The following is a 22918-nucleotide window of genomic DNA, read 5'->3' on the forward strand; positions in this document are numbered from 1 at the left end:
TTACCAGTTATAACCCCGGGGAAACGGGCAGGTGGAGAGGGAGAACGTGACGGTCTAGGAATCTCCCAGTTTCCCACTGGCAGGAGGTCTTCCCCGACGCACTCCACTCTATTAGGTCCCTCCTTTGCACGGCCATGAACGAGACCCCTCATGACCGCCTGTTTGTTTTCCCCAGGAAATCCACCTCCAGGGTCTCGCTTTGGTCCTGGCTGAAGACACCGGGGCCCGTCCTACTCCGCAAACACGCCAGGAGCCATAAGTCCGACCCCCTGGTAGAGAGGGTCCAGCTCCTTCACACCAACCCCCAGTACGCATACATAGAGCACCCCGACGGCCGACAGGATACGGTTTCCCTCCGGGACCTGGCACCTGCAGGTTCCACTCCCACCGCCACCCCAACTTACCCCACCCCCCCCCCAATCTACACTGTCCAGTGCCCCCGCCCCTACATGGCACCCGCACCCCGTCCCGCCCCTCATTCCCCCTTCACTGACCCACAGGAATGAAGCTCCAGAAGACACGCTCCCGGAGTCCGTGTCTGTGCTCACACTGGCGGCTTCACTACCCCATGCCCGCATGGATGAGTTCGACACCCGGGCCAGCTGCAATACCAGAGCTTCGGCGATCACAACGCACGATCCGGGCGCCGGACAGGCTGAACCTGTGAATCCTTCACCCTGCCGGACTTCCATTTTTTAACAGGGGGTGAATGTGATGAACGTATTGTATTAACCATTCACCATGTATGTTACTGTATCACGCTGTTGTCCATGTGGGCTCCATCTATGGACAATTGTACGATATTACATAGGATGTATCACGTTGATGCCCTTGTGGGCTCCGCCCCTGGAGGGGAGGTATAAAGAGCAGTAGCCCTGTAGGCGGCTCTCAGTAGCAGAGCAGTCGCAGGCAGGCTCTGTTCTAGTCGATTAAAGCCACAGTTTACATCTACTCTCTGTTTCGCGTGAATTGATGGTCGCATCAGCAGGCAGATGGGGGTCGCAAGTGTGGACAAAACTGTCAGCCCTGAAGGATAATTCTGACTAACTGTCAAGGAGCTTAAAGGTTATGGTCCTAACATGTGCGATGGGCATTTTTGTTTTGTCACTATATATATTTATTTAAATGACACTTACTCCAGGTGCTAGGAGTGTTCCTTGTAGTTAAGCTCATGACATCCACTGTAAGTTGGACTAAAGAGTATATGCAAGGACAGTGAGCAACTAACCACAGTTAAACATGGAAACGGAACAGGAAGTCACCTGGATATGAACACTAACATGGTGGCCTTAAACATTCAATCAGGTGGATTTAACTGCATTTTAAACATGAAACAGGTGAGCACAGATGACAGCACAACAGGAAGGAAGGTATTATAACCATTATTGTACCAGGAAAGCTGAAAGCTCAGTCAGTTAAAGACTTCGGTCTTCCCATATTTTGAAGCTGAACATAAATCAGCAAGGCACTCACGCTGCTGTGTCGATATCTAATATTTACGTTTGTGATTCAGACAACAGCTGAAATGATCAAGCGAATTAGAAGATGACTCTTGATAATTAACAACATAGTTGCGCACATGTCTCAGAGTGCGTGATAATTGAAAAGAGCAAAAGGGGGGGGAGCCACTGGTGGGAAGGGCTGGAAAATCCCACCAATTTGTGTTCTTATTCAACAGCCCAGCGCAGAACCTACTTAAAGCTTCCAGTTTCAGACCAGCACATACTTAAGTTACAGAAAACCTCCTTACTTCGAATTAACCACATGTATATATTACCATTATTTTACTTTCGGAATATAGTCCAGGAACAGCTATGCATTCTGATCAAAAATCTTTTACACTTTAACAATACTTACACGTTATCTGGACAAGTTGTTGGTTTCTCCAGCCTTCCTCCTGTTCTGACAAAATGCAATACTTCAAGGTTGGTACGAGCTGGATAAGGCTGCTGGCCTAACGTCATTACTTCCCACATTAAGATACCAAATGACCTGGAATGTGATTTGAAAAATATAGGAAAAGGAATGGCATTGTAAATATTATTCTTGGTCATTTGCTCCCAGAGCTTAGCAAATAGTTAATGCTATCAAACTTTATCCCTGGTTAAGGAATGAGCCATTCCTTACTCCGAAAGGCAGGCTATTATTACTTGTTTGAACACCAGGACTATTCTCCACCTGTAACCCTAGCTCAGCAAAATGTTGCACACCAGCCATCCATATTATGTGGACACAATTAGTATAAAGACCATAAGACCATAAGTCAAAGGAGCAGAATTCGGCTGTTTGGCTCATCGGGTCTGTTCCGCCATTCAATTATGACTGATATGTTTCTCATCCCCATTCTCCTGCCTTCTCCCCATGACCCCTGATCCACTTATTAACCAAAAACCTATCTATCTCTATCTTAAAGACTCTCAGTCATTTGGCCTCCACAACCTTCTGCGGCAAAGAGTTCCACAGATTCACCACCCTCTGCTTGAAGAAAGTCCTCCTCATCTCTATTTTAAAGGATCGTCCCTTCAGTCTGAGGCTGTGTCCTCTGGTTCTAGTTTTTCCTACTTGTGTAAACATCCTCGCCACATCCACTCTATCCAGACCTCACAGTATCCTGTCTGTTTCAGTAAGATCCCCCCATATCTTTCTGAACTCCAACGAGTACAGACCCAGAGCCCTCAACCGTTCCTCATACGACAAGCTCTTCATTCCAGGGATCATTCTTGTGAACCTCCTCTGGACCCTTTCCAAGGCCAGCACATCCTTCCTTAGGCACGGGGCCCAAAACTGCTCACAATACTCCAAATGGGGTCTGATCAGAGCCTTGTACAGCCTCAGAAGTACATCCCTGGTCTTGTATTCTAGCCCTCTCGACATGAATGCTAACATTGTATTTGCCTTCCTAACTGCCAACTGAACCTGCATGTTAACCATAAGAGAATCTTCATCTAGGACTCCCAAGTCCCTTCATGCTTCTGATTTCCTGAGCTTTTTCCCATTTAGAAAATAGTCCATGCCTCCATTCTTCTACCATAGTGCATAACCTCACACTTTTCCACATTGTATTCCATCTGTCCCTCTTTTCCCAATCTCCTAGCCTGTCCACGTCCTTCTGCAGCCCTCCTGCTTCCTCAATGCTTCCTGTCCCTCTGCAAATCTTTGTATCATCTTCAAACTTAGCAACAGTGCCCTCAGTTCCTTCTTCCAGATCGTTAATGTATATTGTGAAAAGCTGTGGTCTCATCACTGACCCCTGAGACACACCATTAGTTACCGGCTGCCATCCTGAAAAAGACCCCTTTATCCCCACTCTCTGCCTTCTGTCAGTCAGCCAAACCTCTAGCTATGCCAGGCTCTTATCCTCAACACCATGGGTTATTAACCTCTTTAACAGCCTCCTATACGACACCTTGTCAAAGGCCTTCTGGAAATCTAAATAAATCGCATCCACTGGTTCTCCTTTGTCTAACTTCCTTGTTATCTCCTCAAATAATTCTAACAGATTTGTGAGGCAAATAATGCAATATCAGCCCACATTTGAAAAACCAAGGGTGGGATTCATCGTTTGGGAGACCATGGGCAGGATTCACCGTTTGGGAGACAATGGGCGTATTCTCCATTCCCCGACGCTGATTGTGTAATCGGCGATCGGGCATAGAATCCCTTCTAATGCTGAAATCGGGGGAGGTGCCTGTTTGACGCAGATTTTGTATGCTCCGCCCCTCTGAAACGGTGTCATCGTGGCACGCAGTGCGCACCGCATGCCGTTGGGATGGCCTCAGCGTGTCACCTGAAGGCCCTCCCCTGATACTCTGCCCTCGATGGGCCGAGTTCCCGATGGCATGGTTCACTTATGGTCTCAGCCATGCGGGAATCCGGCGTGGTGGCTGCGGACTGTGTCCAGCGCCGCCACAGTTGGACGAGCTGGAGAGTGGCCCTGGGGTGGCTGGGATGGCACTATTTGGCAGGTCAGGTCCACACACAGCCGATGCCACGTTTTACGGCGCGACCACTCCAGGTTGTTGTCGTGCGCGTGTGTGGCCACGGACCCAGCTATTGAGTGGCCATTTATTTCATGGAGGCCGGGAGATTTACACGCCGTGGCTGCTAGCCCCTTACCGGTCACAGGATCGGTGAGGGGGCGCTGCCAATTTTTTCCATGTAAGACGCCACAGATCCTCCGCACTCATCCTCAGAAATGGAGAATCTGGCCCTATGTTCTCCTGCCGGAGATGAATTGCACCAGTTTTACGATCCCCTGCAGTCGTAAAATGGGATGCGATTCAGTGTTCCACAGCATGCAATTGGGCCACCACCTTAAACAATATCAGCTCAATCCCACCCTTGGTTTTTCAAATACAGGCTGATATTACATTAGAGATATCCCGCTGCCGGCCACCAACCCCGGCCCCACACTGCAAATCAGCCCCGATCCCTGCCTCGACCCCCACAGCATCGCACTCCCCCCCCCCCCCCCCCCACCCCTGGATTTCCTGGGTGCTCCCCCCCCCCCCCCCCAAAGGACCCCTGTAATATGGGGAACCCATCCAGGGACCACTGACATAGGTGGATTCCCCCCATGGACCACTGTAATAGGGGTTCTCCACAGGTACACCTGTAATAGGAAGACATCCCCACAAAATCCCCCTGCCTAAAGGAACCCCCTCCACAGCCCCCCCCCCCACACACACACACAGAGCCCCCCCCACACACACACACACACCCCGCACCCAGAAAAGGGACCCCTGTCTGGAAGCTAAAGAGCAGTCCAGACAGAGGCAAGGGAAGCATTATATCTGTAACACTTACCTTGCAGCTCCCCATATCCATTCCTCGAAGGAGAGCAGCTGTGTCTGCATCTGGTTCCCATAGATCTACTATCTGGAGTCAGTCAAGCTTTTGAGTAGTGGCCTGTGATTCACATCTTCTAAAAACCAACTTGTTCCAGTCATATCCCTTCACGCTTCAGTGGCCTAAGTGGTGAAACCCCAATGTTTGTGAACATTGACAACATCAAAGAGAGGTAAGTGCAGTGCAATTACACTCTTGAGTGATTGGAATGCACTTACATCTCTTTGATGTGGTCAATGTGCACACACATCGTGGTTTCACCACTTACGCCACTGAAGCGTGATGGGATATGAATGTGTGTGTACGTGGGGTCTGTGGAGGGAGATCCTTTAGGAAGGGGGTCTCTGTGGGGGTCTCCCTATTACATGGGTAGCTGAGAGGGTCCCCTATTACAGGGGGCCCGGCGGGGGTCCCTAATACAGGAGTTCCTGGGGGGGTTCCCCTATTAAAGAGGCCTTGTGGTGGGGCATAGTGGGGGCTGCTAGAGGAGGCGTGGGAAAGCAATGCATTATTGGGGGAGGATGGTGACCCCCGAATGGGCTCAGATGGGCTCATCAACCGTGGCCCTGATGTGGTGGGCCTCGCAGTGGGCCTAGGTCCACCATATCAGGTTCACGACTGATGAGCCCACATGTGATCTGGCCCCACCTGAATCACGGCCGTGGGGATCAGAAAATCACGGGAAGCCGGAGGATAGGGCACTTGTCCTGCTAAATAGATGCAAATGGGTCATTAAGACTCATTTGCATTTGTTTACATCCTCCTGCTGGCGCGCATCATGGACCTCGTTCAGGCCGGCAGCAGGGGCGGGGTCGGAATATCACCGTCGGCGCCGATCCCGATTTTCTCCCGATGCCCAATTCTCAGTCTCATTGGGGAATGCATTCCAAGCATCCCAGGATAGAGAATCCCGCCCCAAGTGTTCCCTGCAATCCTCTCATCACCAGCCCTTGTCCCCCCCCCCCCCCCAAACCCCACTGCCTCAGAGATCCTCATGCCCCAAGGTCAGAGAGCAGCCACACCATATGGCCATGGAGGCTCAGCATTAACCTGTATTTGCAGCTGTGTCAAATAGTTCCCATGTTTTGTGAGAGCAAGACTACAACTGAGGAGGAAGGGAACAGAAAGAATGAATTAACTCTGCGTTATCTTTAGGAACAAATATTGATCTCTGTTTGGTGACATTCAGTTTTGATTCCAGTACAATTGTGCTCATGAATTGGGCCATTACTGTTTTGATCTTTACATTTACAAACTAAAAATTGTCAACCATAAGGATACGCTTTCATTCATTCAAAGCCCACACCTCACCGTGCAGTGTTGGAGTAAACAAAACACACACAGAAAGGCAGATTTGGGGCATTTAAAGGCAGACCCTGATTTTTAATTTAGTTCAGATTAAGGTACCTGACATATCTCATTGTCTTTCGATACAGGGAGGCACTGAACATACTTTTCTTGTACAATTTAGATTTAATTTTTTGGTCACTTTCTTTAATGATTTAATTATCCCCACTTTAGGTAATCCTTCCTGTGTACCGTAACTAGATCTAGGATGGTAGACAGCTGGCCTGTTGATATTTGATCCAGCTGTTGGATGGTTTTACAGTAGCCATTTGATTGTTTCCCTTCTCCCAGCCTCTATCTGCTTCCAATGAGCCAAGAATCTTAACCCAGTCCCCAGTGGCCAAATTCAGACATAGGAGTCTAAATTGGGGCCTCACGGTAGCATGGTGGTTAGCATCAATGCTTCACAGCTCCAGGGTCCCAGGTTCGATTCCCGGCTGGGTCACTGTCTGTGTGGAGTCTGCACGTCCTCCCCGTGTGTGCGTGGGTTTCCTCCGGGTGCTCCGGTTTCCTCCCACAGTCCAAAGATGTGCGGGTTAGGTGGATTGGCCATGCTAAATTGCCCGTAGTGTAAGGTTAATTGTTGGGTTATGGGTATACGGGTTACGTGGGTTTAAGTAGGGTGATCATTGTTCGGCACAACATCGAGGGCCGAAGGGCCTGTTCTGTGCTGTACTGTTCTATGTTCTATAAAAGGTGGAAACTGCTGGTACCTAACGAACCTGAACACTGAATTCTCGATTTTGTATCTTTTCCTTCCCCTGTGCACTGCCGTTTCTACACTGTTTAGTGCAAATGGGCTCAAGGTGACCTGATCCACAAACTAGTCACATTACAACTCTTTCAGCACCTTGAGGCAATTGGGTTATATCAACCTCAATTCCCTTTCCTTCAGTGCAGTTTCTTAGCATGATTGGTCAATTTTGTTAGTCTGATAGAGTGACAGTAATTTTAATGATCACAGCATTTTACTTGTCAAATATGCATGGATCCCCATGGTAATTGATGTTTATCCTTGGTTTTCAACCCTCTTTTGTTTCATATCCACACAGACAAATTTCCACCCACTGCCATCAGTCCATAATGAGTAATATTCCCCCCTATGACCAGATCCAATATACAATTGGAATGTGCTAGCGACATTTCTAATGGAGGAAAAACTACACCCTAATCTCAGAAACAAAGGCTGTAGTTACTGACACGGATTAGGTAATATTTTGTTCAGTGGTAGGGTGCACAATTTTAAACTATGGTCCCGAATTAGATAAAAAAGAAATGGTAAACCTGGAAAGAATGATTCAAACTGTTAAAACAATCTCACTACCCCAGTAGCTGAAAAAGAAGGCAGAACATAATTCCGGAAATCCTTGGTCCGGGCCTGGAAGGGATGCAATATTGACATTGTCCCTGTCCATGGTAACAAGAGAGGAGGCCCAAATCAACGTCAGATTTGGGTTTCACTTAAATTATATCAGTGGACTGCGTGTGCCAAACACGACTAGAAACCACCATCCAAGTCAGAGCTTTGACAAAGAGCCACCGAGACTCGCAACATCCAGCGCCGGCCCTAGGGTTGCTGGCGCCCCGGGCAAGCTGAACTTCGGCGCCCTTGGGGGGGGGGGGGGGGGGCCGAGAGGGGGGGCGGGGCCGAGAGGGGGGGCCGAGAGGGGGGGGGGCGGGGCCGAGAGGGGGGTGGGGCCGAGAGGGGGGGGGGCCCCGAGGGGGGGGCCGAGAGGGGGTGCGGGGCCAAGGGGGGCGGACCGAGCGGGGGGGCCGAGGGGGGCGGGGCCGAGGGGGGGGCGGACCGAGCGGGGGGGGCGGACCCCAGGGGGGGGCGGGGGGGCGGACCCGAGGGGGGGGGGGAGCTGACCGGGGGGGGGGGGCGGACCCGAGGGGGGGGTGGACCCGAGGGGGGGGCGGACCCGAGGGGGGGGGTGGACCCGAGGGGGGGGGTGGACCCGAGGGGGGGGGGCGGACCCGAGGGGGGGGGGCGGGGGGACGGACCCGAGGCGGGGGGGGGGGGAGCGGACCGAGGGGGGGGGGGGCCGCCCTGGGGGAGGGCGGCCACCGCGCATGCGCTGGTTGGCACCGGCCCAACTGCGCATGCGCGGGACCCGAGTCTCTGGCGCCCCCTAGCACATGGCGCCCCGGGCGACTGCCCGAGTTGCCGGTGCCTTGAGCCGGCCCTGGCAACATCAGCTCCCTTCTCTTTCCACAGATGGTGTCAGACCTGATGCGATTGTCCAGCATTTTCTGTTTTTGTTTCAGGTTCCAGAACCCGCAGTCATTGACTTTTATCCAAGTCAGACTAATGGTTCCGCAGCACCACCCACAGGAATGTGGTGGTAATGCAATCATGTAGAAAACACGTGTATTAAATATTGTGGCAAGCTGCAATGATGATACATGTATATAGTTTTTCCAAAATGTATTTGAACTGTCAAGAAAATAAGGAGCCTACAGCTATTAAATAGAACAATGGGTGGCACTTTCCGACTGTTCCCACTGCTGGAATCTTCCAATCCTGCTAAAGTTGACCACCACCACAGGCTCCCCATCCCCAGGATGGGTGAGCCACGCAAATGACAATCAACTTTGGTGGGATCAAATCCTGCCGGTCACTGTGGTAATTTGTGATAAATGACAATATTTATTCATCCAAAAGTAAATTAACAATGGATACAAAATTATAAGTTCAGTATTGTCTGGGATGTAATTCAGATTGATTATATTTTATCCTAGTTATACTATGAGTGCATGGCTGCCAAAATTATTTCTCCGCATTCCACCAAAACATTTTTTGAAGAGTGTATTGAATGTTAATGGCTATAAACATGTAATTGGTTGAGCATCAGCTTGGTTGAGTTGGTCACAGCTTAAGTCAGAAATTTGTGGGTTTAAATTTCACTTCAGGGCTACAATCTACACTGACACCTCACTGCATCACCGAAACAATGCTCCGTTGGTGGAGGTGCTGTTCTTTAAATTAAACTTCTTCCCGATTCAATCAATGGCTTTGCACCTCAGACATCATGGGAAATCCCATGAAGGTGTTTTACAACCAGTGAAGTGCTTAATGAAGTGTAGTCACTGTGGCAATGGATGAAATGTAACAACCAGTCTGCACAAAGCAAGATTCCACAAACTGCACAGGAGGCAACAATCAAGAAACCTGCACTGGGGTTTCTACCCGATGACACCAGTTTGTTTTTTGGCGCAATTCACCCAAGGTTGATGCGATATTGTGCTGCTTTTACAAACACTGCACTAGAGGGCAGTGCACGGTAGCATAAGTGGATAGCACTGTGGCTTCACAGCACCAGGATCCCAGGTTTCATTCCCCGCTGGGTCACTGTCTGTGCGGAGTCTGCACGTTCTCCCCGTGTCTGCGTGGGTTTCCTCCGGGTGCTCCGGTTTCCTCCCACAGTCCAAAGACGTGCAGGTGAGGTGGATTGGCCATGATAAATTGCCCTTAGTGACCAAAAAGGTTAGATGGGTTATTGGGTTATGGGGATAGGGTGGAAGTGAGGGCTTAAGTGGGTCGGTGCAGACTCGATGGGCCGAATGGCTTCCTTCTGCACTGTATGTTCTATGTTCTTGAGGCAGCTTCACCCACTCTTAACCTCTCGGGGTGAAATAATCAGCATTGAGAGCTCCCGCTAAATATGCTTGGAGGCTTTACAAATTAAGTTGGATCTTTTGGGAGTAAGAATTGGCACTTTAAAAGGTTTTTGAATGAATTCTTTAAAATGTACTAAGGAACTGGCTACAGTATCTCAATTGAACCAGAAAATAGTTTGTATATTTTCTTGTCATTTTCATTCATTTACGATTGGGTGACTTACAGTTAGCAGATTGACACCTTGGGCATGATTCTCCCAAAAGGGAACAAAGTCCCCTAGCGAGCGTGTTTAGCCACCGTGTTTCCTTGCACTCGCAGTGCTGAGAAACCAATGTGATTCGTAATGAGTATGGGGCCTGAACAAGGATTACGCAGCCGAGGTCTCTTAGGCAAAGGGGTTGAATCCCAACGCCTCAGGTACCATGGGAGTCGGGACATTAAAGTGAGGCTTATTAATATGCAGATTTGCCAAAATGTGATCTTGCCCATTGTGGGCGGGATTCACATTGCAACGTCTTGCGAGATCGCGTTGAATCTCGCGATGCGTTGTGAGCTGGGCAGATCCCAGGACCAGGGTCTCCCGGCTTTCAGCGGCCAGGCTGCGCTGCAGCGAGCTGCTTTTCGGGTGCAGCGTGGCCGTTGAATTGCGCCCTATGATGAAAATACTTTTACATTTTGTGATATGAAAAACATTTGTAGCTGAATTAACGTGTTTTTACCCAACTACCACGATTAAATGTGTTGATGAACAATTTTAAAGCAATTTTATTTAAAAGATTACACTTTAAAACGCTAGTGCATGTGTTGTTACTCGTGTCTTAATAAAGCTCGTAGTCTCAAATGTGGAGAAGATGCTTTATTGTGAGTTCGTTCACTCTTCAGAGCTGTTTCCTAAGGTGACCTTCAGTGTTCCTAGCTGGTATGTCTGGGTGTCTGTCCTGCTCCAAGTTCTGCCCTCAGTGAAGTGTGTCCTCACTTCCTGTCCCCGTCTATTTATATGGCTCTCCCGTGCCCCCTCTAGTGTTTGCTCAGTTGTATTGCATCTAGTTAACTTGTGATCACCACAGTGCATAGCAGATTTCATGTTCAGAAATAGGAAAGAGAGTTTGAATGGTAACTTGTGGTGAGGGGGACAAACACCTCAGATAAGGGGCCTGATCGGGGATCACGCGGCCGAGGTCTCTGAGGCGAAGGGGTTGAATCCAAAGGCTCAGGTACCTTGGGAGTCCGCACATTAGAGTGAGGCATACTGCATAGAATCACCGATTGTGCCCAAAGAGGAAACTCTACCCCAACTCTACCCCACTGCTATTCTAGATCTATCGGTGAAGAAATAAACGTTGGCCAGAACAACCCACCAAAACACCACTGGAGTGTCAGCTTAAGATTTTTGTGTTCATGTCATTGACTTGGGACTTATCCACAAATGTCCGAATTGCAGACCACCACAGAGCCACAGTGTGGAAGAGCTAAACTGAGGAAGTTTATGTTATTCAGTCCGATGTTATTCAGGTGGTTGGGAGTAGAGGTCCAACAAGCTCCAATTTGGACATTCTTCCTTCAAACGCCACCAAAAAAAATAAGATCCACTGGTTATTTTTCTCACTGCTGTTTGTAAGACCCTCCATAATGATGCTCATGATCTATCACCGCTTTCCAAGCATGGATGAATCTGACAGACATGATCAGGCACGATAAACACTTTCCAATTCAATTAACATGAGATATTTACTCACCAGACATCAGACTGATTCGTGAACAACCCGTCAATTAAGCTTTCAGGTGCCATCCACCTAACAGGAAGCAAACCTTCTCCTTCCTTTCTATAATAATCATTCTTGTAGATGTCTCTTGCAAGACCAAAGTCTCCTATTTTCACCTTGCGGTTTGTGGAGTTGTATTCCTTTGTGGAGACTAAGCAGTTTCTAGCAGCCAGATCCCTAAAACAAGTAAAAATACACTTGTACTACTACAGCAGTTACATCAAGACCATGGTCTGCTAAAATGTGATCAGCACAGAAATATTTCCTGAAAAATGAATGTTTGTTTTTGGTCATAAACGTGCACTGCCTGTCAATGAGCCACAAATGGTCCTGTCAAACATCACAGCCGGAATTCTCTGACCGCTGGGATTCCCTCTGGGCAGGCCACCCCCCGCCCACGGGTTTCCCAGCAGCGTGGGGTGGCTTCAATGGGAAATCACTTGAGAAGCGATGGGAGTAGAGAACCCCGGCACCAACGAAACAGGCGTGCCGCCGAGTAACACGCAGCTGGGGAAACCAGAGAATCTAGCCCCACAGCTGGAGAACCAGTGCTGGCAAAACCTCGCAAGACCTCCAAAGGGAAGTTAGTAGTTGATCATAAACTAGAAAGGCAGCAGGAAGCAAAATGTAAAAATAACTTATTTTCGGTACAGAAGAATGACGGTAGGTGGATCAGAATCAGGAATGGGGCATTAAGTTCAGAGTCATGATTTGGGGACACTGCCCCATTCCTACCTGGTGAGGGTGGTGAGAATTGACCCCCACAGTATTTTAATTACTTTCTATTTCTTCATGGACTATAGTTAATTTCAGAAAAGCTCTGGTAGCTCATCAACAAAGGTAGTTTTATAACATTAACAAAATAATATACTGGAGTCTCCAACCCTCTTGAAATGTACAATCTGCACAATTACTGCAACCAGAATATGAGTACCATTTCTCTTCTGATAATGCTTCCCAGCAATAGCAACTCTACAGGAAATGAGTTACAAGCTTTACTGACTGTGCTGTCTCTTTCACCTGAAATTGTTGCAGCCTAATTGCCAGAGGCAGCTGCAAATCATTTGGTTATGGACAGTGATTCTTTCCATTTCCATTATCCATTGGTTCAAACAAACCTCACTCTATTACTACAAAGCTTGACAATTGTGGGAAAGCTACAAATAATAGTGAAGCAGATACAACATTAGAATTGGGTGAAAGGAACAATGTTTAGACTCAACTCATTTTGTTAGTGCTGAAAGGCACATTGGATCTCACTCCTCTTTATAATAAACTAGAATCCCAACTCCCCACTCCTAATATTATAAATTCAATCTGGAATAAAAAGCCAGTGTCAGTGACCATGGAACTTGACCGATTGCAGTAAAATCCCAACTGTTTCAATGTTCTTTAGGGAAGGAAGCCGCCTGGCTTTACCACATCTGGCAGATACACGAGTTACAGATCCAGTGGTTAACTCTTAACAACCCTCTGAAATGGCCAACCAAACCACTCAATTGTACTCAAGATGACAGCCAGCTCATCTGCGCCTTCTTAAGGACAATTAGGAGTGGCCAATAAATGCTCCTCCTACCAGGGACGGCCACATGCCATTAAAGATTGTTTAAGTTATAAATCGTTAGGTCACTTTTGATGATCAGTTTCTTTTTTAAAAAATTTTACACTTAAGGGACAATTTAGCGTGACCAATCCAGCTACCCTGCACATTTTTGGGTTGTGGGGGTGAGACCCACGCAGGGGTGAATGTGCAAACTCCACACGGACAGTGACCCGGGGCCAGGATTGAACCTGTGTCCTTGGCGCCGTGATGGAGCTGTGCTAACCACTATGCCATTGTGCCGCCCATGGTACCTGGGAATTCTTGTTATTGGAATATATATTAATCATGCAGCTTATGAAGACATAAACAACTTAAATAAGCATGGCGTTGCAGCTATTTTTGTGTCTAGAATAGTATCCCATGGACTATAACTATCTTCTGTGGAGAAGGGAGGATTTTTAGCTCTTCATTTGTTCCCTTGATTGATGACCGTAAAGTTAAGGCATCTACTTTACAACCTACTGACCAACAGAAATGGGTGTTCATTACTTACCTGATTAATACCTTTTCCAATTTTGCACACATCTAGCACCTTTCCTCTTAACCCTCACTGATCTCACAAAAGGAAACCCAGTCCGAAATTTTCAAATGGGTTTGGTGACAGGGGCAAAAAATCCAGTGAGAGTCAAAAATCACGTTTTATGTCGGCGGGAAGTCTTGTTGCGATTGTCCCCGCCCCTTGCCAGTGTCAAAGCGGGAATCCCGACACTCAACATCGGGAACCCCATTGTAATAAATCTGAATGTAAACTGTGCGGAGTTTGCACATTCTCCCCGTGTCTGCATGGGCTGCCTCCGGGTGCTCCGGTTTCCTCCCACAGTCCAAAGACGTGCAGGTTAGGTGGATTGGTCATGATAAATTGCCCTTAGTGACAAAAAAGTTTAGGAGGGGTTATTGGGTTACGGGGATTGGGTGGAAGTGAGGGTTTAAGTGGATCGGTGCAGACCTGATGGGCTGAATTGCCTCCTTCTGCACTGTATGTTCTATGCTCTATGTCAGACCTCTCCATGCCTGATAATTCCTCCATTAGATTATCCATTCATGTTGACATTAGGGCACGCCAATGTGAATCGTGACTGGCCTTCCATGATGTGCACCTGGTGGGTCTTCCCGTCGGAGGAGCTCAGGTGAGTGCATCTTTTATAATCCCCACGTGATCCACAGGTATGACCCGATTAATCACCCCATGAGCATTGTGGAGTACAAGCTCCCCCACTGAGGGGCGGGGCCCATCAGCAGGATAGTTAACTCTGGTCATTAAAAGCCAGCCCAGGCAGGAGCTGAGTTGCAGAGTAGTCCCAGCTGGGACTGGGGCTGTTACTTGTATATGATTTACTTTGGCAACAAACCATTCATTTTGACTTTGCTTTCCAGACCCCTCTGTGACAAGTAAATTGGCGATGAAGATAAAGCGGAAGTACTGTCGACGCTACTAACCAGTTGGAACACACTCACCTCTCTTCACGAAAGAAAAAGGTTTGCACCATTTTGAAAATGCTACTCTGTGGCAGACTCGATACATTCGATGCGGGTTCAGATGACTGAACTCAATATGTGGAGCATATGCCCTTTTATTTAAGGCAAATGTTATCGTTGAGGATGATCACCAGACATAATTCTTCTAGCCTCCTGTGGGGCCCCCACTTTCAGTGTCATAAATAGCCTGAAGTCCCCCGTGGCCCCAGACTCCAAGACATTTGAAGAGCTAGTGGTGCTTGTGGCAAAACACTACAACACCAAACCGTCAGTTATTGTACAGAGGTAGTGATTAAATACTGCCGAGAGGACTCCAGGGGAGTCCGTTACCGAGCTTTTGCCGTCTTTGTGCAAATTGGCAGAGTTTTGCTGGAGGGCAAAGTCAGATTTCAGATTGAAAACTGATGTGTAACTCTCCAGTTGCACAGACCAGCTTCTCTTCAGATATTGAGCCTCTTCGCGAAAACAAAAATGAATGAGCCATCATTTTGGTGGTGGGGGGCCTGATAGAGTAGGGAAGCAGGATGGCTCCCCAATCATCACTGCAGGCTAATGGCCCTCAGCCCCCATCATGGAGGTATTGGGGGCTCTCCCCTGCCCCCGACAATCCTCACTAAAATTCTCCCCCCCCCCCCCACATTCATCACCAACATTTTGCGCTCCCCCCCCCAATATTCATCGCTGGCATTCCACATCCCCCACCAACACCACATACTCTTCCCGCCTCCCCCTCAGTGTCCGCTCCCTACCAAACCACACATAAATGCCCCCCCATACCACGAGGCTGACACTAGTGCCTGCCCCGGCACTACTCCGGCACAGGTTGGCATTGCCAGATTGGCACTGCAAGGTTAGCACTATGCCAACATGTGCCAGGGGACAGTACAGAGCATATCCCTCTATCCCCTGGGGGGTATACTTACCTCTGGTCCCCACAGGGATCTCCGCAACAGCTTCTCATCTGTTGTGAACCTTGCCGATGTGATGTCACATCGGCTAGGTATGATTATTTAGTGAGGAGGAGGGAGATCTTGTGGCAGAGGGCCTGCTAATAACATGGAAATTGATGCAAAACTATTAAAAGGGACGCCCTTTGTGACATCACTAGCGAGACGCAGGGAAAATAGGGAAAAGCGATCTCTCCGATGAGAATTGCGTTTCATGATTCCCGTGAAATATTCCGCCCTCGCTGCCCATCCCGCTGACGGCTGGTGCAAGCTCAAAGTCCTATGCAGGATGCACATCAAGATTTTCCAGTTACAAATCTTCCAAAAGGCAATCAGAGATCGGTTTTGAAAATACATTTTGTTTTAAAATTTTGCTTCATTGGGACTGCTTCATGAGCTGCATGTTGCCATAATTGAGTGTTATCAAGCTAGATTTTTAGAAAGAAATATGTTATGGTCCTCATTAAGGCAAGTTCACTATAATTGCCAGATAAATACTTGCCCTAAAATTGATTTATTTGGGCGAAAATACCAGGGACGGGATTCTTTGTCCCACCCCATCACCACGCGCACCCGCCGGCAGCGGGATTCTCCATCCCACCAGCCGGCCAATGGTGTTCCCCATTGTGGGCAGCCACATGCCGTTGGGAAATCCCCGGCCGTGGGTGCGCTGCCGGCACAACGGAGAATCCCGCCAGCGGAGAATCCAGCCCCAGTTGTTTACATCTACCTCTTCTACAGCAACATTCAAGATCAACTATTAATCAGCACATGCATACAAATGGTTACTTACCTGTGGACAAAATGCATTTTTTCAAGGTAGGTACAACCTTTTGCAACATCTAGCGATATATCTGTGAGATCATGCACATTGAGCAAGGGCAGGTGAAGCTGATGGAAGGGAAAAAAGAGAATTTGAGATTACCAGCTATTCTCAAAGCATTCATTTAGAAAAATTGTATTGAAAGAAAAATTCCAAAGTTAGAAGATGGGTGTAAGATAGTCAACTACAGTTTGGTTTTATATTTGAGCAAATCAGAATAAATATCTGATTATTTGCATGTCCAATTGTTTGAGAGACGTCAAACCAGAAGCACAAACAACTGGATGTAAAAGTAAAAGCTGATAAGAAGTTGTTTCATATTATCCTTTAAAAAGATGATTACCTCATTACGGAAGACAATGAAGGTGATAGCTCGAGTTATATAGGGCGTGATTCTCCGCTGCCCACGACGGGTCGGAGAATAGCGGGAGGGCGTCCCCGACATTTTTCCCGCCCTCCCGCTATTCTCCCCCCCCCCCCCCCCCCCACGTCCGCCCCACGACACGAATCGCTGCTTGCCGTTTTTTACGGCGAACAGCGATTCTCCCCAGGCCGATGGGCCGAGTTCCCAGGTCTTTACGGCCGTTTTTACGGCAGCAAACACACCTGCTTGCTGCTGTCGTAAAAACGGCCACAACATGCTTGTTCTGGGCATCCAGGGCCCCGATTGGCACGGCAGTACCACGGCCGTGCCAAGGGGGGCATGGGCCCGCGATCGGTGGGTACCGATCGCGGGCAGTGTGTCCATACGGACGCACTCTTTCTCCCTCCGCCGCCCCGCAGGATCAGTCCGCGGGGCGGCCGAGGGACATGACGGCCCCGCGCATGCCACTTATGGAGCCCCATCCATTCCCTCGCTACCTGAATCCCCAAATACCTAAACCTATCCCTCACCACCGTAAAAGGCATCCACCCCCCCCTAAATTAGCCCACTGTGCCTGCTCATTCACCGGGAATACCTAGCTTTTCCCTACATTCAGCTTGTATCCAGAGAACCCACCAAACCTCCCCAACAGGCCCATAATCCTTCCCATACTCTCCAACGGATCCGAAACATTTGGGCAGCACGGTAGCACAAGTGGATAGCACTGTGGCTTCACAGAGTCAGGGTCCTAGGTTCGATTCCCCGCTGGGTCACTGTCTGTGCGGAGTCTGCACGTTCTCCCCGTGTCTGCGTGGGTTTTCTCCGGATGCTCCGGTTTCCTCCCACGGTCCAAAGATTCCTTATTCACACAAACTGTAAATGAGATAATTTCTCCCTGGACCACTGCCTTCAGTGCTTCCCAAAAAAATGCCTGCCGACACCTCCCAATTCTGATTGAACTCCACATAAACCCTAATCGCCAACCGCACCTCATCACAAAAACCTCCATCCGCCAACAACCCCGAGTCAAACCTCCACCCCGGCCTCTGCTCTCGTCTCGTACTGAACTGAATATCCAGTCAGTGGGGTGCATGGTCTGAGATAACTACCCCACATACTCTGCCCCCTCCACCCCAACCAAAATCTCCCGACTCACTACAAAGTAATCAATCCTCGAATACACCTTATAGGCATGTGAAAAGAAAGAATACTCCATTCCCCCTGGGTTCTGAAAACGCCATTGATCCACCATACCCATTCTCTCCATAAACCCCCCCAGCTCCCTTGCCATTCGTACCCTACCCATCGACCTGGGGCTCATTAAAATCGCCACACCCCTCGAGTTCAAATCAAACCCCGAGTGAAAAACCTGCCCGACCCACCCCTTCCTTAACCTAACCTGGTCCTTCACACGGAAGTGTGTCTCCTGCAAAAAGACAACCCCCGCTTTCAAGCTCCTGAGGTGCGCGAACACCCCCGACCTTTTAACCATTTAGTCCCCGGATGTTCCACATTACCAACCTTACTGGAGGCTTGCGCCTCCGATTCCCTCTACCGTCTGTCATGTTCCCCACTTAACTCACATCCCTTTAATTCCACTCTGTACCAGGCCCATCCCAGATGGCCCCTTTCATCGCCCTTGACCATGTCATCTCTCACCCCCGCAGAAACCCCACCCCCGCTATTCCCCTTCCCCTCCCCCCCGGCCACCCCTCTTGGCCTTCTCCCCACCACCTCACTTCCGTTCATCAGCATAACCTGCTAGCGCAGCTGCCCCTGCCCAAAGGCACATCCTAATGACCCCCCCCCCTCCCTCTCCCCCCCCCCCTCTCCCCCCCCCCCCCCCCCCCCACCCCCCCACCCACTCCTCAGCTCAAAGAAGAAGGCCTCCTGCTGGCCTTACCCTCCCCCACCCAAACAAGGACTTCTCTTGAACTCCAGGTAGCCTTCTCCAAAAGCAAACTAACAGATGTTAAACACAAACAGTCCCATAAAACAGGAGGGGGGTGGGTACATCCATCCCCACATAAACGTTTCACCCCCACAACTCCTTATAATCTCAACATTGAACAGAATCCCCCCCCCCACAAATAAAGTCGAAAATCCCCCAATCCCTACACCCACTTCAAACATGCTCCCGAACATTACATAGTGCCAGCACCCTGGTTCCCAAGCATTATCCACTCGGTTCTCCCCCAGTTTATGCTCCTTAATGAAGTCTTTGCCGCTTTTGGGGTCTCTTAATAATACCCCCGGCCTCAGAACGTCACCCATAATTTTGCCGGGTAGAGCACCCCAAACCTGATCTGCCGCCGATACAGCACCGCCGTGGTCTTGTTGAAACCTGCCCGCCATTTTGCCAACTCGGCTCCGATGTCCTGATAAATCTGGGTGTTATTTCCCTCCCAGTCGCAGCTACACTTCTCCCTGGCCCACCATAGAATTTTCTTTCTCCACAAATTTATGTAGTCTCACGATTTTCGCCCATGGCGGCTCCCCAGCTCTAGGCTTTTGCCTCAGAGACCTATGCGCTCGATCCACTTCAGATGCCTTATCCAGCACCTCTTCTGCCACCAGCATCTTCGAGACGTACCTCACACCTTCCACTCCTTCAGACAGGCCCACTATTCGCAGGTTCTGCTTTCTTGAGGCATTCTCCTGCTCCTCAACCATTGCCCTCAGCATTTTACAAAGGTCTCCTAGGAGCCCCACCTCCGCCTCCAGAGCCACCACACGATCGCTGTGGTCCGAGATCACTCCTTCAATCTCCCAAATCTGTGACCCCTGCACCTCCATACACCTCTCCATCTGTTCCAAAGTACTCTTATGGGGTACCACAGCTTCTGCAAGGCCGTTGCATGATCCTCATGAATTTCTTTCCTCTGTTTATGGAATTCCTCCTTGCTAAAAGTCATCAGTTGCTGTATCTGGGGCCTTACAGCTTGCCCCTCCCCCGCCTGCATGCTGGAAGAGACTGTCTGTGAAGCACAAGACTTTTTCAACTTTCCAGCCAAACCTCTCACTGTTTTCTACCGGGTCCGGTGATCAGAAGACATACCATTCCAGGGGTAAACTACTCCTCTAACATTCACCTACGCCTTTTCATCAAAATCCCAACCGGATCTGCGTAAAAAGAGCCCTTTTCTGTGACTTTTAACAGGAACGGCCCTTTATGTGACCAATCACTCCAAGGTCACAAGCAGAAGTCTTGGCATTTGCCCTCTTAACTGCCAACTGAACCTGGATGTTAACCTTAAGAGAATCTTGAACAAGGAATCCCAAGTCCCTTTTTGCTTCTGGGTTTCCCAAGTATTTTCCCATTTTGAAAATAGTCTATGCCTCCATTCTTCCTACCAAAGTGCATAACCTCACACCTTTCCTCATTGTATTCCATCTGCTGCTTCTTTTCTCACTCTCCTAGCCTGTCCATGTCTTTCTGCAGCTCCCCCTGCTTCCTCAATGCTATACCTATCCATCTGAATACCTTTGTATCATCTGCAAACTTAGCAACAGTGCCCTCAGTTCCTTCTTCCAGATCTTTAATGTTTATCTTCCAGGGACATGATGGGAGTACTGTCAATTATTTGTCTCACCCACCCGCGATCCTCGAGCTCCTCGGAGATAACTGAGCAAGTCTCTTCCCTTCATCAGCTCCAGGATTAAGAACTGTGGCTCATTCAGCAGGCACACACCCAGCAGCTTAACTATATGAGTGTGATCAAAATGACTAAAAAGAAATAAACACACACAATAAGAATTAATGTTCCCAAGTATTTCAAACACAAAGTTGCCAATGAAAAATACATGATGGACAAAAACCAAGTATATTCTTTTTAAAAACATAAGAAAAAGATAATTTGGAACAAGTATTCATACAGGGTTACTTGGAAGGCAGGAACCTTTTGTCAAAAAAAATTATATTGGGAAGATTCGACCCCGTTGCCACTGTATGTAGCACAAAGAGATCAGCCGCCATCTTACTGAATAGCGGTGCAAATTTGAGGGGCTGAATGATCTAATAATAATCTTTATTAGTGTCACAAGTAGGCTTACATTAACACTGCAATGAAGTTACAGTGAAAATCCCCTAGTCTCCACTTTCCGGCGCCTGTTCGGGTATACAGAGGGAGAATTCAGAATGTCCAATTCACCTAACAAACATATCTTTCGGGACTTGTGGGAATAAACCGGAGCACCCGGAGGAAACACAAGCAGACAAGGGGAGAACGTGCAGACTCCGCACAGTGATCCCCAAGCAGGGAATCGAACCCGGGTCCCTGGCGCTGTAAAGCAACAGTGCTACCATGCTGCCTGTACTCCATACTACTTCTGCTCCTATTTTGTATGTCCAAATGTTTGTATGTTAAGGCAAGGAAAAATAATTCCTGCAGACAATGTAAAGTGCGTATGAATCGAGATGAGTCAAATCAATCTGTATATTTTAATCAGCTCTGCCACTGAAGGTGGGCAGAGATAACAGGCAATGTTTTCTGGTCCCGCCAGCCGTGGGCATCGTGGAGGCAGGACAGGAAAATGTGTGCGGCCACAAGTCAGTTTTTAGCCAGTGGGAAAATAGGTTACAATTTTCCCCTCCTGACTGTCATGGGAACGTTTCCCACTGCGGTATGTCAGGAATTGTATTTTCATGTTTTTGCATCTAATGAATGTCCAGCTCACCGGTATCATGTTCACACTCCCAATCCAATCATCCAACAAGCAGATAATTACACCGGCCTGATTCAGGTCCAGATATAAGTGGCATTCACCTGGTGAACTGCACTTCACTCACTACTTTGCGGTTTGTACGTGCAGCTTTTGCCTACCTTTCACTGCCCTGCACGGCACTGCACTGCCCTCACAGCTGCTCCAACACTGTGCCAAGGATGCACCAGGAAAGGAAGTGAAATGGGTGTAATGGAAGGCACCCATTTGACTGAGAATGGAGGCATGGCTGGAGCACAGAAGGGTAGGAGTGAACAGAGGCACTAGCCTGGGGAGTATGGTTAAAGGAAGGGGGGGGGGGGGGATATATCTGAGGCAGTGTAGCCTGCTACAAGGCTATGCCAGGCTCACATGCCCTGGTCACAGGGGGGGGGGGGGGGGGGTGCTGTCTGTGCTTTGTTAGTCCTACACAGCATGGTGTGCAGGGAGATGGTCATTCCCTCACACACTTGGGTCCTGGGGGTTGGTGGCTTGGTACTGGGCGGCAGATGGCATAGTCAGAGTCAGGGAAGGCATCTGCAGCCTGTAAATGGGGAACTGTTAAGTAAGAGAGGACATTCAACGATCTCATGGGAGGACATCTTGGTAGGTCACTGTGCAAAAAGGCGTCAAGATGCGGAGGGGTGAAGTCAACAAGGGGCATGAGGACAACTAAAGAAAATGGTTCACTGGGGAGGACACGGGTATGTACAAGAGTCACAATGGGCTCCAGGGTTAATGAGGGAGGCAAGAGAGTGATCAGAGGGAGTAGACTTGCATATAATTTTCTTCCAGGATGATGGCAGCGGCTTGGGCTGTAACAGGCAGTGGGTTTGGAAGCTGGTACCGTAGTAGAAGTGGAGCAGTGTGACTTTGACAGCTGATAGAATGGTGCAGTTGAAAAATTAACTTTGGGGGAGGGGCAGAAATCACTAGGGAAAGGGTCTGAGGACTTGTGGGTGAAGTTAACTACAGTACTTTTCGGCCAATTGAAGGGCATCCTGTAACTTTCCTTTGAGGACATGGACAGCAAGGCTCAGCTGAGACATGTTAGGAAGATTCAAATGTCAATTGAAGGATTTGGGCACCTTAACTCGTGGCACACATTCTTGTGAGAAACTATTAGGGTTTGACCATTAAAAAAAAAAAATTTAGAGTAACCAATTCATTTTTTCCAATTAAGGGGCAATTTAGTGTGGCCAATCCACCTACCCAGCATATCTATGGGTTGTGGAGGCGAAACCCATGCAAACACAGGGAAAGTTCACAAGGACAGTGACCCGGAGCCGGGAACGAACCTGGGACCACAGCGCCGTGAGGCAGCAATGCTAACCACTGCGCTACCGTGCTGCCCCATGTCTGATTATAGGTTGCTCTCAGAGGAATATGAAAAGATTAGAAGGAGCCAACTATAAAAGGGAACA

The 22918-nt window shown here is 48.8% G+C and overlaps 1 protein-coding gene across 9 annotated transcripts in view; it reads right to left on the reverse strand.

The window, feature by feature from the left end:
- The window catches only part of ros1 (c-ros oncogene 1, receptor tyrosine kinase), a 335442-nt gene that overhangs the window by 131875 nt on the left and 180649 nt on the right, over nt 1-22918 (reverse strand). For all 9 annotated transcript variants that reach the window (XR_005461254.1, XM_038801721.1, XM_038801720.1 and 6 more), the window contains 4 exons: nt 20391-20520; nt 16400-16497; nt 11554-11757; nt 1858-1992 (listed from right to left, as the gene is read on the reverse strand). Coding sequence is in view for 8 of the 9 variants with exons in the window: in XM_038801721.1 (XP_038657649.1) it covers nt 1858-1992; nt 11554-11757; nt 16400-16497; nt 20391-20520 (567 nt within the window). In the remaining variant the exon portion in view is untranslated. The remainder of the gene's footprint in view (nt 1-1857; nt 1993-11553; nt 11758-16399; nt 16498-20390; nt 20521-22918) is intronic.

Source organism: Scyliorhinus canicula, chromosome 7, assembly GCF_902713615.1.
Source record: "Scyliorhinus canicula chromosome 7, sScyCan1.1, whole genome shotgun sequence".
Lineage (NCBI taxonomy): Eukaryota > Metazoa > Chordata > Chondrichthyes > Carcharhiniformes > Scyliorhinidae > Scyliorhinus > Scyliorhinus canicula.